The sequence below is a fragment of the Meles meles genome, chromosome 14 (genome assembly GCF_922984935.1).
Source record: "Meles meles chromosome 14, mMelMel3.1 paternal haplotype, whole genome shotgun sequence".
Taxonomy (NCBI): domain Eukaryota; kingdom Metazoa; phylum Chordata; class Mammalia; order Carnivora; family Mustelidae; genus Meles; species Meles meles.
The window spans coordinates 71685087-71702597 of NC_060079.1; the positions used below are offsets into that span (position 1 = coordinate 71685087).

The 17511-nt window shown below is 39.2% G+C and overlaps 1 protein-coding gene across 5 annotated transcripts in view; it reads right to left on the reverse strand.

The window, feature by feature from the left end:
- The window catches only part of UGGT2 (UDP-glucose glycoprotein glucosyltransferase 2), a 197136-nt gene that overhangs the window by 122679 nt on the left and 56946 nt on the right, over positions 1–17511 (reverse strand). For all 5 annotated transcript variants that reach the window (XM_045978339.1, XM_045978338.1, XM_045978337.1 and 2 more), the window contains exons 9-10: positions 11339–11438; positions 9050–9110 (exon numbers count right to left, since the gene is read on the reverse strand). In XM_045978339.1, the coding sequence (XP_045834295.1) occupies positions 9050–9110; positions 11339–11438 (161 nt within the window). The remainder of the gene's footprint in view (positions 1–9049; positions 9111–11338; positions 11439–17511) is intronic.

Below are 17511 nucleotides of genomic sequence, written 5' to 3' on the forward strand. Positions count from 1 at the left end.
TTGGTTCTTAGTGAAGGAAGAGCAGGTTTTCTTTTTCTTTTCTTTTTTATTATGTTAGTCACCATATAGCATGTCATTAGTTTTTGATGTCGTGTTCCATGATTCATTGTTTGTGTATAACACCCAGTGCTCCATGCAATCTGTTCCCTCAATACCCATCACCGGGCTAACCTATCCCCCCACTCCCTCCCCTCCAAAACCCTCAGTTTATTTCTGAGTCCACAGTCTCTCATGGTTTGTCTCCCTCTCCGATTTCCCCCCCTTCATTTTCCCTTCCTTCTCCTAATGTCCTCCATGCTTTTCCTTATGTTCCACAAGTGAAACCCTATGATAACTGACGTTCTCTGCTTGACTTATTTCACTCAGCATAATCTCCTCCAGTCCCATCCATGTTGAATACCCAACTTTTGCATCAATTTTTTTTTTAAGATTTTATTTATTTGAAACAGAGAGAGCATGAGAAAGAGAGAGACAGAGAGAGAGAGAGCACAAGCAGGAGAGGCAGAGGCAGATGGAGAGGGAGAGGCATACTCCCCATTGGGCTGGAAGCCCTATGAGGGGCTTGACCCCAGGACCCTGAGATCATGACTGAGCCAAAGGCAGATGCTTAACCGACACAAGCGCCCCAAGAACAGGTTTTCAATAAGAATTCATGACCGCTTTCATCTTCCTACGAGCTTGAGGCTCAATTTCACATTATTTTTAAGGTCCCCAAAATATACACAGACCTTTTATTTGAAGTGGAGTTAAGCTGGGAGTGCTCTTTGTCTTTGAGCAGAAACAAATATAAATTCCCAATGAGAAACAGAATCTCACTCAAAAAAAGAGGGAATACATTGCAACATAACCCCATTTAAGAACCAACCAAGCTGGGTCATTATGTGAAGCTAAAAAAAATTCTGACTGAGTGAATCTCAGAAGACTGGTTGAGCTTTCTAATGGTAAGTCTGTTTATAAACAAGTCTGGAGGCCCCTAGGCTGAAAATGCATTAATTCTGAATTTTAAAATTGAAGTCAGATATATCTTGATGTAGGAGATGTTTTGTTGCTGTGTTTTTTCCAGGACGAGTGGTGAGAGAAGATTAAAATTTTTTTAAAAAGTTCTGGAGCACTGGGTGTGGTGCAAAAACACTGAATACTGTTACACTGAAAAGAAATTAAAAAAAAAAGAAAAAAAAGTTCTACAGAAGAACTCTCAGAAAGGGCATTCTATTAGGGATTTTCTTTACAATTCTAAAATTTTCATCCCTCCTAAGTAATTAGTTCACATAATTAGAAAAGGTATGAGCTTTTATTTGGATTGGGTATAATTCTTTACTTGGATTTTGTATTTAAATACCAGCATTTGATTTATTACATAATTATGAGACTGAAACAATCTATTACACAACTATTGAAGGAAAAAAAAAAAAGTTACCAGATTACCCTCTCATATCTCCATTTTATTCCCCCGGACAAAAAAGTGTGATGGAAACAAACAGCTTATGGTAAACAGTAATACATACTCATTGGACTGACATTTCTAACTCTGGCCAATATCTGATTACAATAACAATTTTGAACTGCGAAGGTAATTTCTGTATCTTGGAGTGAAAGCAGTTGCCTCCTGAATAAAACCAAACCCAAACTCACTTCTATAACTTGAGCATGGTCATATTTTCTGACTAATCTCTGTATGACTTTTGCTCTCCTAGTTACTATTACACATGTACATCATGTAACATCCTCGGTCATCTCTTTCTTTAAAAGGTCGCTAATGATTCTATTGTAAAAAATAATAAAATTCGTTTCGGATCTCCTCCTGCTGCCTCTCCTCTTCCCCAACCCAACCTCACTCAACAGTTTTGAACTCTTTTGCGGTTTGAAAATCTGATGCCAACCTGGTTTTCTTTCCTTATCCTTACGGCTATATGCACAGATAATTCCTTTTTTCCTATAGCCTTTGTTCGTTTGATGATTCTTGGTCAATTTTCCCAGTTACACAGTGTGCCCTTTTATTTATTTATTTAGGAAAAGATTTTTATTTATTTGTCAGAGAGCGACAGTGTATGAGAACAAGCAGGGGTAGCTGCAGGCGAGAGAGAAGCAGGCTCCCCACTGAGCAAGAAATCCCGATACAGAACTCGATCCCAGGACCCAGGGATCATGACCTGAGCCAAAGGCAGACGTTCAACTGACTGAGCCACTCAGGCGTTCCCACAGTGTACCCTTTTAATAATGTGTGTTCAGTCTTTCATTTCAGAAAAGTACCTAATTCCAGTTTTAAACATTTGCTCTGTCCATTTCACAGACTTCACTATAAGAATGTTGGATTTCCTTTACCTGCCTTTTGTCATTTTTCTTGAATCCTATTTGCTTTAATGTCTTTTTCTTTTTAAAGATTTTTATTTATTTGAGATTGAGAGAGAATGAGAGAGAGAGCATGAGCAGCAGAGGCAGAGGGAGAAGCAGGCTCCCTGTTGAGCAAGAAGTCACGACATGGAACTCCATCCCAGGACCCTGGGATCATGATCTGAGCCAAAGGCAGACACTCAACCGATTGAGCCACTCGGGCATCCCCACAGTGTACCCTTTTTTTAAAAAACATTTTATTAATTTTTAAAATTTCTTTTCAGTGTTCCAGAATCCATTGTTTATGCACCATACCCAGTGCTCCATGCAGTATGTGCCTCCATAATACCCACCACCAGGCTCACCCAAGCTCCCACCTCCTGCCCCTCCAAAACCCTCAGACTGACAATGTGCCCCTTCAATAATGTGTGTTCAATCTTTCATTTCAGAAAATTACCTAATTACAGCTTTAAACATTTGCTCTATTTCACAGACTCCACTATAAGAATGTTGGATTTCCTTTATCTGCCTTTTATTTGTTGTTTTTCTTGAATCCTTTCTACTTGATTTAATTTTTTTAAAAAAGATTTTATTTATTTATTTGAGTTTGAGAGAGAATGAGAGAGAGAGAGCACGAGCAGCAGAGGGAGAGGGAGGCTCCCCGCTGAGCAGGGAGCCCGATGTGGGACTCAATCCCGGGACTCTGGAGATCAGGACTTGAGCAGAAGGCAGATGCTTAGCCAATTGAGCCACTCAGGCGTCCCTTCTTTGCATTTCTTAATTCTAGCCACTATGTCTCCTCCTGTGCTTTTTATAAGGTCAGTTCTCCATTGTGCCATTTGTAATTTTGATCTGTATTTCTAAAACAGTTACTCTCAAGATCTTTGCCAAGTCCTTCCAGCTCTGGTTTCACTCTCTCTGGTTACCTGGGCATCACCCCCTCTTTCCGGCCCATCTTTGCTTATGAGTCTCTATGCTTCTGCCTCTGTGTGTTGCATCTCAGCTTCATTAGCTTTTTGAGCACGTGTCTGAATGTCATGCCGCAGCCCTTCTCTGCTCAGTGAAGTTTCTTCATCTACAGCATAGTGTGGTCCTCCTCTTCCCCTTTACAGGGACATCTTGAGATGCATCTAATAGGTCTACACCTTTCTGAGCATATCTGATTCACTTAGATTTTCTTGCACCAGGCATTAGCAGAGGAGATCATTTTGGAGTAAAAGAGGCAAAATTAGCCTCCAGGTTGCCTGGCCTGTGGTCAGTGCAGAAATCCACAGTGTGAGCTGGGTCTCCCAATGCCATCTTCCTTAGATTCTCCAATATTAACCGGCTCAAAGGCTCTGATCACCAGGCACTTTTTCTCTCCACTCAGCCCCCAAAGGATGTGGCCCTTAACTCCTCGAGGAGCTGTTCCCTCAAACTAGCCAGGTTTTCTTCCATCTGCCACTTCCGTGCACTTGGCACGACCCACCTCCCGCAGCAGACGTGCCCTCTCCTATCTGTGTTAGTCCCGCCTGCCCATAGAGCTCCGTCTCAGAGCAGAGCTCTCTCCCGGGAGAGTGAGCACTTGCTGCTTCTTTCTGGGACCCCGGCCGCGTCCCACACTTCCCCTCCACATGACTGTGGCTTTACGCTTCAGTTCTGCTGGTGCTGGGCATTTCCCACCACACACAAAACTTAGGCTTTTGCTTTCTGCTAGTTTTGCTGAAAATGCTGTTTCATTCTTCTTGTTGCTATGTATGATTTTTAGGAGAATAAATGGGACTATTTTGAATTGGGCTGCAGTCATATTCCTATTGGAGCCAATCACTATCTTCTTAATAACAAAATGTCAGCTTAAGCCAGCTTTAACTCAAAATATAACTAAATAAAATTAACCAAAGCCAGCTTCCCTAGCTAAGTTGACAACAAAATTCTCAATTATACAAATAATAAAGATACTAAAATTTAAAAGATCCAAATAATTCCTAAAAAAAATGAGGAGATACAGCAAATACTAAAATTGACAGATAATGTTAATCCTGGATTAACATAATGAAATATGAACTGAAAGATCTTTTTAAATGTGATTTTAGAATAACCCTGTAATAATTCTAACCTTAGGGGCATCTGGGTGGCTCAGCTGGTTAAGCGTCTGCCTTTGGCTCAGACGTGATCCCAGCATCCTGGGATGGAGCCTTGCACTGGGCTCCCTGCTCGGTGGGGAGCCTGCTTCTCCCTCTCCTTCTGTTACTCCCCCTGCTTGTGTTTTCTCTCTCTGTCACATAAATAAAATCTTAAAAAAAAATTCTCACCTTAAACTTGTCATTTTGACTACATTTCTACTATTTCTGCCATCTTGATGCTATATATATTTACAAAATATGCTCACAAATGATTCTAATCTGAACCATGTAATTACATTTTACACAAGAGGTTTGAAGAAGATGACTTCTTCACCCCAAAGCTAGTACCAGGAACTAAACCCAGAACTTCTGCCTGTTCTTATTTCCATAGCTATTTTATTCCTTCAGTTCTTCTAATAGCCCTAAAATCAGGTTTTGTGGAGCAACAAAAATTATTCTTAATTCCTTTCCAACACAGAAACATTGTTGTACAGTTTCAAGAGCATAGGATAAAACACAATTAAACAGATGGAAAAGTAATGTATAAAATTTAATACATTTGAAGGTATTACTGTAACCAGGTTCTTAATACAAAGAACTCCGGAATCTCAGTAGCTTACTAGAAGAAACATTTACTTCTTGCTCATATCATATAGTCACACCTTCAAGTCATCTTCGGTTCCACTCCAGGGCCTTTTTCATTTCAGGCACCAAACCAGGAGAGCAGCGCCTGTGTGGGACATGCCTCATGACAGGGAGCAGAAGCAGCAAGGCAACTGAACCACAAAGCTGCTGCTTGCACAGATGTGTGTATCTGCTCATTTTATATTAGCCAAAGTGACATGGCATCAATCAACATCAGAGGGAAGAGAGTGACTGTGAACAACAACATAATCCATCTCAATATTTCATGTTTCCCCTCTGCGAATGTATCAACCAATGATCTTAAGTTTTTAAGCAGTCCTTCCCTATGACTTTCTATCTACTAGCAACAGCAAACCTTTGGTCAAAAAGTACTATAGGGAAAATAACAGTGTCTCTCCCCACTTTTCTAGCTAGCTACTGTCTACTTCTTGAGTCATCTCTTGCCCTCCTAGAGGGAAACGAGACCACCTATGTCATTACAGCTCAACTATGGGGACTGAGAACGGAGATCCCTTGAGCTGGTATCACTTAACTATTACAGGAAATTCTTGTCCAGGAAGAAAAAGCTATAAATGAATAAATAATCATTTGGTTCAGGAAATTCTTGCAAACGAAGTGTGCCAGGCAAATCTGGAATGGATCTGCAAAACAGTCTGTTTGCAAATCTGAACAGTTACCTAATCTGGGCAAAAAACTTGCTTATAAGTTTGCTCATCAAAACCATCACTTTTGGGGCACCTGGGCGGCTCAGTGGGTTAAAGCTGCTGCCTTCGGCTCAGGTCATGATCCCAGGGTCCTGGGATTGAGCCCCGCATCAGGCTCTCTGCTCAGCAGGGAGCCTGCTTCCTCCTCTCTCTCTGCCTGCTTCTCTGCCTACTTGTGATCTCCGTCTGTCAAATAAATAAATAAAATCGTAAAAACAAAACAAAACAAAAAACAAAAAACCATCACTTTTGTGTTGACCGATCCTAAACCGATGCTAAAGCCCAGAATGGCACAGAAGAGCTGCTGCTTGAGAGACGGGTTCCTGGCATAGCCAAGGTCAAGCTGCCCAGTGCTGTTCCAATGCCAGCCCCTGAACCAGGCACACCAACTGTGGCAGCCCCAGTGCCAATAAACTTGGCTGCTGTGTCAATGTCCCAGGAGACAACACTGGTCTGGAACCCCCGTCGGGCCGTCTGGAGCAGGGAGCTGCTCTAGGGTGGCTGTTTAGCTGGGATCTCTGGCCTGCTCAAGAGCGAGGCAGACACAGGGCTGATCAGATCCCTGGTACAACAGCAAATCAGAGCCGAAGAAATGAGTAGTGCCCCGGTGGTCTGCATTTTCTCAGTCTGCACTCCCGCTGCCCCGCTGCCCCTATGCCAACCACAGCACTTGCCCCGCTCGAAGTGCCTCTTTTTTTTTTCATCCAAAAATGGTGTTTATTTTTTTACCTGAGATAGTTTGACACTCCATTAGCAGACAGTGTGGGTTATTAGTTCAGTTTATTATTAGTTATGAATTATTTAAGTAAATCAACTAATTTACAATTAGTTACAAACTGTTATAGACTCCACCCAAACCCCAATATTTCCCCTACCTTAAAAGACCCAACTCGCTTGAACAGAAGCTCTGGAACCTACAGATAATCTACCATAACATCCTTCTTTTGAGAGTAAGATTCCACCAAGGTCTCTGTAAGTGATTAACTCAGCTTTGCTTGATCAACAGGTTTTCCTCTGGGTTTTCAGAGAGGACCTGACGGTCTACATCAGATTTCTCCTATCCCACCATTTTATTAAATGCATTTCTCTAATTTTTGTATGTTGTTCTTCTGGAAACAGGAGTCAGTCAAGAATTTTGAGAAGAAACGAAAGTAGATCAAATTTCTTAAGCTCCTCAAATATTTTTGTTTTCTAATCACCTGGCAAGATGGTTGGCCCTTGAACAAATTCGAAGTGCCTATGAAATGGATCTGAAATGACCTGTGTATCAGAGCACAAATTCTGGTTCTTTTACTAACTCTGTGTGACTCAACAGAAATCACTGGGTCTCATTTTATAAATTGGAATATTAATAACTGCTACAATACACATACCACTTAAAAAACTACTTGTTGCTAAACACTGTGTGTATTACAGATAACATTTAAACATTCAACAGTTTTTAATTCAACACATATTTCTGAGGGAATGTGCCATACCAGGCACCGTACTCATTTAAGCCTCCAGATTCAGAGTTTTCTGATTTCCTCAATCCTATCCCCTTCCACTTCCACTCTGCTTCAGCAACCAGCTTTGGTCATCACCCCAGGATTAGGCCATCGCACCGGCCTGCCTGTGAAATTTGCCAGTGCAGTGATCTGGGTCTTGAGTCCTTCCGATGACCTCTCTTTCATCCCCACTATATTCTTCTTGGACCTCATGAAGTCCTCCAGCCTTTCAACACTAAGCCACCTCTTGGAGCAAAGCTCTGATGACCAGAACACCCACTCTGGGCTGGTGCACGAGCACAAAAATATACTGGAGTGGCTGAAGCCACTGATACTCTGGCATCCTCCATTTTTCCTCCCTTTTCTTCACTACGCTCTCTTCTTTTCCTACTGAAAGCACGTTATTCAAACAAAATTCACTGAAGTATGGAACTTTCATTAGGAAACAATCCACTCTGGGGGCACCTGGGTGGGTTAAAGCCTCTACCTTCGACTCAAGTCATGATCTCAGGGTCCTGGGATCGAGCCCTGCGTCAGGTTCTCTGCTCAGCGGGGAGCCTGCTTCCCCCCCACCCCCCACCCCCGCCTCTCTGCCTACTTGTGATCTCTGTCAAATAAATAAATAAAATCTTAAAAAAAAAAGAGAGAGAAAACAATCCACTCTGTTCCAAGAATGATAAGAGCAATTAGGAAAATTACAGGAAAGAGTAATACTACAACTAGTTCCGGAAAATAAACAATAATTTGTTAGGTGATCAGCGAGGCAAAGAATACCCTACCCAGGGATGCTGTGTGATGATTCCCAACACCAGGCTCCAGGCACGGACGGGCATCGACTTCACTATAACTGTTGGAGCTGCTGGTCGCCATCAGAAGAGCTGACATCTATTGAGAGCTCTGTCTGCGTGGGACAGGCACTGTTGGCTGGTTAGGCTAACCCACCTCTCCTCAGCCTGCCCCAATTACTAGAAAAGAACACGACTTTTCTAGCCTCCCTTGCAGCGAGAGATGGCCGCATGACAAAATTCTGGCCAATCCGATGGAAGAATTAGCTGAAGTGTTCCCGGAAGGCTTTAGAGAGGACACATATGGCTAATATTGTCTTCCTGCCTCTTCTGCTTTGAATAAAAGTAAGAAGTCTAGAGCTGTGGAAGCCACTCTGCAGCCATAGAAGGGGAAAATCATGTCTGTAACCAACTATTCTGAGAATTCTTTATGTGAGAACAACAAACTCCTACTGTTCAGGGGCCTGTGCATCTGGTTCTAGTTCTTAAAGCCAAGGCAGTCCTATGTCATTAACCCAGGCGGTGTTCTAAGCACTTCACAAATACCAACACAGCTAGGGTCATTTGAGTTCTTAAGAATCTTTTCAAATTACTGATCAACTGCACCCTATATGACATACGATTCTAATAATGTTCCAGTGGTCCAAACCTGACTCAGGCCTCACAAGCTTTTAAAGAAAAACCAGTTATGAGAAACAGAATAATTAACTCATAGCTTTATTCTTTATCCTGTAAAGAAAACCATACTATGTGGGCAGAAGGTCTGGAGTACAGGGCGAATGAAAAAGTAAGTAAGATGTATGTCAGGAAAGACTGGCTAGAATCACAGACTGCAAGCTACATGAAGTAAACAATCTAAAAATGGAAAGACCTGAACTGTTTTAATAATCTAAAAAACACAAATTATCATTTTCTTTTTTGCACGAAAATTGAAGGTCCAAACTCTAAAATAGTGGTATTAGTGTAGTAAATTGAAAAAAAAAATTCAAACAAACCTTTTGATTTTCCTGTATTTCCTCCCTCATAAGTTGATTTACAGCAATTCTGGTCAGAGATCTGGGAAAATAAATACAGATATAATTAACTTTTCCTTAAATGTTTAAGACTAATCTGTAATTCAGTGTAGTAGTACTCTGGATAAGAACCTAAAAATTCAAAATGTTTCATGACTGAAAAGTATCCATTTCCATGCAGCCCATTTGACAACTGGTACAATGGCTTTCATCTGACAAGGGTGTTTGATTCGGGTGGATTATAGACCGTCAAGAGTTCGTGTACGCTTGGGTGATGTATGGAGTTGCTGAGTCAGGGTACTATACACCTGAAACTAATACAACACTGTAAGTTAATTACATTGGAATTAAAATAAAACCTTAATTTTAAAAAAGGGCCCACCTGCACTAACTGTATGCTTTAAGTACTGTCAGAACTTGTTTACTGCTAGATACTTATTTTTCAAATATACTTGACTGAAAATGCTGTTTTGTGCTACTGGGCCCAGACAGAGAAATTTCGTATGAAATTACCAATATCATCAAATGTGCCAATGCAAACAGGCAATTTTCAGAATACCTGGACGTAAAGATTTTGGTTAACCTGGGACCTCTATCAGAGCATGTAAGCGCTAAACAAATAATAAAACTGATTTCACATATTCACTCTTGAATATCCCCTATAACTTAAAGACAGAGAAGATTTTTTTTAACAAGTCTATTAACTACATTTATTTGACTTGATTAACTCCTAGCAAAATTAGTTACATGTTTGTCAATTTTATGCAAATAAATGACTGAAAAATTAAAAGGTTTATAATGCAAAGTTCAGCTTTAAAGTAACGCAAGCAGAAAGGTGTATCTTAAGACAATTCACAATAAGTATCCTAAAACATGGCAGCATTTGAGAGAAACAACAGATAATTTGATAATACAAATTTTTCATTCATTTATAAAATATTTTCTCATTTACTGATTGTCTTAAGAGTGACTTTACAGATACGCTCAAGCCTGTAGGTTAGCCACTAAGCAGTATTACTGTAGTTTGCAATTTTTTTTAGAGATCAACCACAAAATAAGAGCAGAGTTTACCAACAGAACCCTGAATTAAAACTGACTTACTGTCAAGAGTGAATTAATGGTCTTCTTAAAACTAGAGTTATTTTACTTAATTTGTATTTGATCTAGTAATTTCAGAAACAGCAGTGCAGCTAAACATTTATATACATGTGCACACTTCAGCTTTAGTATATACTGATTTCTCAAGTTCTTGACTGTTTAAGCTAGAATTAACACAAAGAATCACATCAATACATTAATTCTTAATCTGTAAGTAAGTTGACAAACTCCTCTATTTCAGGGTCCTCTGGAAAGGTTCTTGTTATCTTGTGACCAACTACATATTATTTATTTGTCTTACAAAAGAAAGAAAATCTAGATTTAAAATTAGTAATTTGCACTGTGGACAAATGTACAACACAGTGTCTGAGACACACAGCGGCGCAGCAAACCCCCATAGGTGGAGAAGGGCTGCGGTCACGGCAGGAACGTCCTCCCGTTCCTTCCAGAAAAACACGGCTGTGCTTGTCATGTGCTCTGTGTCTTCAAGAAAAGCTAACTTATTTTCACTGGTTGTTTGTAATTGTAGAGCGTGTCATTCCTAACCAGACTACGAATGCACAAGACTTTGTTATTTTGTAAAAGTACTGATTACTTTTAGACACGCTAAAGTATTATCTATTGAACTGCAAGATATAGTTAATGTAAAATCAGTATTTCTGGAAGGAGTTCCATTAGGTATCCTATTGGTAAAAAAAAGTCCTCCATAAAATTTCCCATAAATAAGACACTACTACCTGTTTAGAATCTGAAAGGGTAAGAACATGATCTAGCCATACTCTGGGCATAAATCTATTTAGAATAATACTTTTCATAACCCCCTACCTAGAAAAGAGAAAAAATATTCCCTCATTATTCATTCCTTAAATAAGTTTACCATAGCTGGATTATCATATCACTGTTTATGTTTAAATAACTTCTATAAATTATTTTTCCTTTCCAGTTGTGTCTAATTTAAGAGTTCTATCCTGCAGTATAAACACATGTGTACACAAGCCAGTATTTTCCTGATTAAAAAAACCATGCATAATGAAGAAATACCCTGATTTCATTAATACAGTATCTGTGAGAATTAACTGATATCACGATGCTAAAATGAAATCAGCTATTTTCATAAAATTTATTTAATGGAAAGGGTTCTGGCTTTAATCAAAGTAATAAATTTTAACATACCTGGCTTTTATGGGGAAGTTCTGTGAAATGTCTTTCATTAATTTTATGGCATCATAAACTGGAGTGGACATTATTTGAGAAGCTGCCTGAAAACTAAGATCTGGGGGAAAAAAAATCATTAGGGAATCTAGCATAGTATCAGATCTTTATAGACATTCCATGTAATTTAAATAACTTAGTCAACACTTCTTGCCATGTAATAATATGTAGATATGCTACCACTCTTATATTTAACATTCTTCAAAAGTTTTAAATGTAAGGCTATCACTTATGTCCAAATAAGGTTAAGCTTTACACTTTTATAAAGGATTAATTATCATTTAATACCTATTGTTTTCCACCAGTTACAGTATAGCTTCAGAAAGAGATACGGGAAAAGAAATGTTGATGCAAAACTATTTTTTCTAAGGATTAATGAAAATGTGCAACAAAAAGCTTTGGTAAGAATAAGGGAAAAAAGAGCTTTGAGGAGACAATCCTGGGAAGAACTTTAAGATCCAATGTGTCCATCCAAAGAGGCACGTGCACACACATGTTTATAGCAGCAATGTCCACAAGAGCCAAACTATGGAAAGAACCTAGATGTCCATCAACAGATGAATGGATAAAGAAGATGTGGTGTATATATATACAATGGAATACTATGCAGCCATCAAAAAACCTGAAATCTTGCCATTTCTAAGTATGTGGATGCAAGTAGAGGGTATTATGCTAAGCAAAATAAGTCAATCAGAGAAAGACAATTATCATATGATCTCTCCGATGAGGAATTTGAGAGGCAGTGTGGGGGTTCATGGGGGGAAGGGAGGGAAAAATGAAACAAGATGGGACTGAGGAGGGAGACAAACCATAAGAGACTCTTAATCTTAGGAAACAAACTGAGGGCTTCTGGGGGCTGTGGGGAAAGGATAGCATGGCGGGGTGATGGGCACTGGTGAGGGTATGTGCTATGGTGAGTGCTGTGCATTGTGCAAGACTGATGATTCACAGACCTGCACCCCTGAAACAAATTATACATTATATGTTAATTTAAAAAATCCAGTGTGTACAACTCAGTAAATAGCAAACATTTGCTTTCTCTTTCAAAATGTTTCACCTTTATACCATAGGAAAAATCCTAGACTTGGTATTTTCCCCAATACTACAGTTTTCTCTTAAGAAAACTGTGGCTTATGTGTTCAGTCTCCAGTACGCCAGAAGCAGTCATCTTACTTAGTCTCCTTTACCTTGTCAAGAGTCAAAGATTTTAAAGCTGAATTCTGTTCATTATGGACCAGTGAAACATATTGTTTCTCTGTAACATTTTACCATAGGTAGAAACCCAGTTAACCATGTATTAGTAAAATAACCAGTTTAGCATAACAAGGCTGGTTTTATTTCCATGTTCTCAGTGTGGTGAATTGGGTTGGGAGTCAAAACTTAGGAAGAGATGTTCTTAGCACAGCTTCCCATGGGATGGAGGGCCTAACAACCAAGGTTCAAATTCCAGCTCTGTATCACCTTCTAGCTGAGTAACTTTAAATGGCGTTTCCCCAGCCTACTTCAGCATGTTTCTAGTTCGGGCACTGCAGTGAATAATTGCCAAACACAACAGCCATTTCTCAGTGCTTCTCTTACTAAGATCCTTCTAGAAGAGGATCACTTCCTGCAAAGAAGTACTGACTTTCCATTTAATAAGTGGTGCTGGGAAAAATGGGACATTCACATGCAAAAGAAGGAAAATGGGTCCCTATCTTACACAATACACAAAAACCAACTCAAATGGGGTTAGACTTAAATTTAAGACCTACACCCATAAAATCCTGAAAGAAAACATAGGGGTAAGCTCCTAAACATTAGTTTTAGCAATGATTTTTTGGATTTGGGACCAAAGCCAAAGGCAGCAAAGTGGAAATGAACAAATGGGACTATATCATACTACGAAGCTTCTGCACAGCAAGGAAATCATCAACAAAATGGAAAAGCAAGCTACAGAATGGGAGGAAAAATATCTGCAGATCATCTGATAAGAGGTTAATAACAAAAATATCCAAGGAACTCAGGTAAACTGGTGCAGCCACTATGGAAGACATGATGGTGATTCCATATGGTGATTCCTCAAGAAATTAAAACGAAAATCACAGTGGGATCAGCAATCCCACTTCTGGGTATGTTTCCAGAGAAAATGAAATCAGTATCTCAAAGACATAGCTGTACTCCCATGGTCACTGCAGCATTATTCACAACAGCCAAGATGGAAACAATCTAAATGTCTACAAATGAGTGAATGGTTAGAGAAAATGTGGCATATACATACAACAGGATATTATTCAGCATTAAAAAGAAGAAAAATTCTGCCATTTGTAACAACATGGTGAACCTGAAGGTTATGCTGAGTGAAAACAGCCAGACAGAGAAAGACAAATACTGTACAGAATCACTTACGTAAAAATCGAAAAAAAAGAAAAAAAAAAGTCAAACTCACACAAACAGAGAGTAGAAAAGTAGCTGCCTAGGACTGGATAGTGGAAAGAGGGAGAGGTTGAGAAAACGGCATAAATTTTCAGCTAAAGATGAAGAGGGTCTAAGATTCTAATGTATGCCAGGGTGACCAGCATTGGCATCACTGTACCGCATAGTTGAAATTTGCTAAGAGAGTAGAAATTAAATGTTTTCACTGAAAAGAAGTACTTGATACACAAGTAAGTACTCACTAAATAGTGATGAATGAATAAACGACTAGCAAAATTACAAGCTCCTTTATGTTCTCTTTCTTATTCTATTGCTATTAAAGGCATGTATAAGCAACACAATTTTTGACTGATGTGTATATATTTAGGAACATATATAGTTTTAGGCAAGAAAACTTGGTCATTACTTACCTGACTGAATGGTGCAACAACTTATAAAAGAGGAGTGTATGCTCAAAGATCTTGCCTGCCAGTATTTGGTTGTACAACTTTATACTCAAAAAAGCAGGATGCTGGGCAGAAGGAAGAATTAGGCTTTATAATGAGACAGACCTGCTCATTTCAGATACCCCTGATTTGTCTCTGTCCGATTTGTGAACTTAGACTCATTATTTTATGTGTTCCATTTCTTAATTTCCTCATCTGGAAAAGTGGGATATCTAACTCATATGAGTTTTTTAAAAAGTAATTAGGATACTGTATATAAACAGCCTAACACTTCGCCAGACACGGTGTTGGTTAATTTATCATTGGCTATCAACAGTGTGATGATCATGGACAGCTACCTTTGACTCAGGCTTGAGAACACAACCAGTCTTTAAAAATGTTTTATTACATGAATGTAATTCTCCTTGACATGACCAACTTTCTGTAAGTTATTTGAAACCCCTTGAAAATTCACTTATGAAATCAGACAGAGTATAAATACCCAAAAGAATACAGTATCATCAGACTCTATTAACATTTTTGCTTTGTTCTAAACTGTTCCATACTTAATGACTCATAAGTAACTATTTAAGTCCTACACTTTACCTATTTAACTGTTCTACCTACCACTTGGATATTTCAAAAGCAGCATGTTTAATAATAACTTCTGTGATATTCCTGCCCCATCTTTGCCCAAAGCTGGTCCTCTTCAGTCTTCTCTTCTCAGCGAACACCACTGTCCATGCAGCGGAGCAAACCACAATCTAGCCAAGTTCTTGGTTATCTCCTTCATGTATACATATCCAACGGCTCCCAGTGATCTTTGCGGTCTCTCTAAATAATCCACCCCCAGATTTATTCCAGCCCCTCCTCAGATCTCAATTCAGGAACCACTTCGTGGCAAAGACTCCCCTTTCTCTCCCCGTCCCTCATGCTCACCAGTTTCGATCTCCCCGCATATACCCTTCTTTTTTTTTTTAAATTTTTTAAAATTAATTTATTTATTTTTATTTGTTTATTTACAGCATAACAGTGTTCATTATTTTGGCATCACACCCAGTGCTCCATGCAGTACGTGCCCTCCCTATTACCCACCACCTGGTTCCTCAACCTCCCACCCCCGCCCCCCGCCCCTTCAAAACCCTCTGGTTGTTTTTCAGAGTCCATAGTCTCTCATGGTTCATCTCCCCTTCCAGTTTCCCTCAACTCCCTCTCCTCTCCATCTCCCCATGTCCTCCATGTTATTTGTTATGCATATACCCTTCTTAATCCTATCTACCTTTGCTTTAGAGCAATTACAATCACAATTGTTATACTGGTTTTTAAAATTTTTTATGTTTATCTAAGATCCTCTGAAGATATGTAGGGTCTATTTTAGCTCAGTTTATCTTCAGCATCTAGTGTTTTCCAAAATGTCAGCTGGAACCCATTAGTAGTGAAATCAGATGAACAGGTAGTACAAAGTTATTTTTTTTTTTTTTTTAAAGATTTTTATCTATTTATTTGACAGAGAGACATCACAAGTAGGGAGAGAGGCAGGCAGAGAGAGAGGGGGAAGCAGGCTCCCTGCCAAGCAGAGAGCCCGATGCGGGGCTCGATCCCAGGACCCTGGGATCATGACCTGAGCTGAAGGCAGAGGCTTTAACCCGCTGAGCCACCCAGGCGCCCCCAAAGTTATTTTTTAAAATAAACAGGGTGAAAAAAAATTTTGTCAGAGTGAATAAAATGTAGTAAACATACATGCTGCATGTGAAGCTTTTATTTTCATATATATATTTTTAGTTCTGAGCATATCTATGCATTCTTACATCATACACTTGTATATGGGTCTTGATGTAAAATAGGTTTCCTACCGTAGCCCTCAGCCAAAAATGATAATAGCATGGATGTACAGACATAGCTGACATGTAGTAGATACAGAATAAATACTTGGTAAATCAATAAAATAGGAAAAAAGAGATTGCTTACTTTCTCTGTCTTGGAAATCTAGTTTGGTCAGCTTCTATAACGTGCTCCTCCATTTCTCATCACTCCCCACATCTTGTTCATGAGATCTACTTTCCACACGTGAATGAACACCGCAGCACCCGCCCTCGTGTGCCGACTGATCATTCTGCACGACCATTTAGCTCCTCCTCCCTCGTAAGGCTTTATGCTAAGATGTTCAGCTCTTTCCATCTTCTCCTTTTAGCTTAAAGACCTACGTTCACCCCACTACTGGACCCCGTCATCTGAATATGTCACAGTTACTTTAAGCAATCTTTTTAACATCAATCTCATTATTCTTGAACTCCACCTTCAACCCGAAACATATTGACATGTTTTATATTCTCTCTATTCAGGCTCAAAGCTGGAAATCTTCAAGCTATCTCTGACTCCTTTCATCTCCTCAATATTTGTTCAATCCAGCCTTCCTTCCTATGCTGTCTACCACAGTCACAGTGCAATCTCTCACCACAGTATTTCAAGGATGTCTCATCCGGGGTTCTGTTTTTGGTCCATTCAAATCTATCTTACTCAGTGGTCAGCCAGACCCATCAAAACTAAGCTGACTGAGCATGTTCTCTGTTTACAAGCCTTCAAAAGCACCCCATCACCTACAGCGATCGCCTACAACTGTATTTTCGAAATTATGGGTTCCTTGGAGAACATTTTGAAGGAGAAAGCAGAATGGTGTTTGCCTACAACAGCTGGAGAAACTGGAGAGAAGTGGGCAGTGACTGTTAATGGGGCTGTTACTTTCTTTTCAGGGTGATGAAAATACTCTAAAATTGACTGTGGTGACAGTAAAAAAGTCTCAGAAAATATACTAAAATCCATCAAATGGTACATTTTAAAGGGGTGAACTGTATAGTATGTCAGTTATCTCAATAAGCTGTTAATAGAAAGTTGATGGGAGATGTGACAGAAATTATGGATGACACAGCAAAATGATGTCCCCGTGAATGACTAAAAATTACAAGTAATAAAAAAGAAAATTATAAATTGAAAAGGACTTACAGTTCAAACTAAATTCTGATCACAAGATACCTGCTTACAGGAGGTCAGCACAAGGCTGTTCTAAGCTAATACTGAAATATGCAATGGTCCATTAAGTTCAAAATTTTAAACAGAATAAAACTAGTATGATTTAGTTCTGATTTCCTGACTATATACGATTTTTAATCAACTTTATAGACTCCTTGAAATGTGATTTAATACTTGAAATGAACCTACAAGATAAATCAGTATACACTTTAAAAATGATTAGGTAATATCAAACAACTACACTTCATATAATTTTAACTCTTATATGAT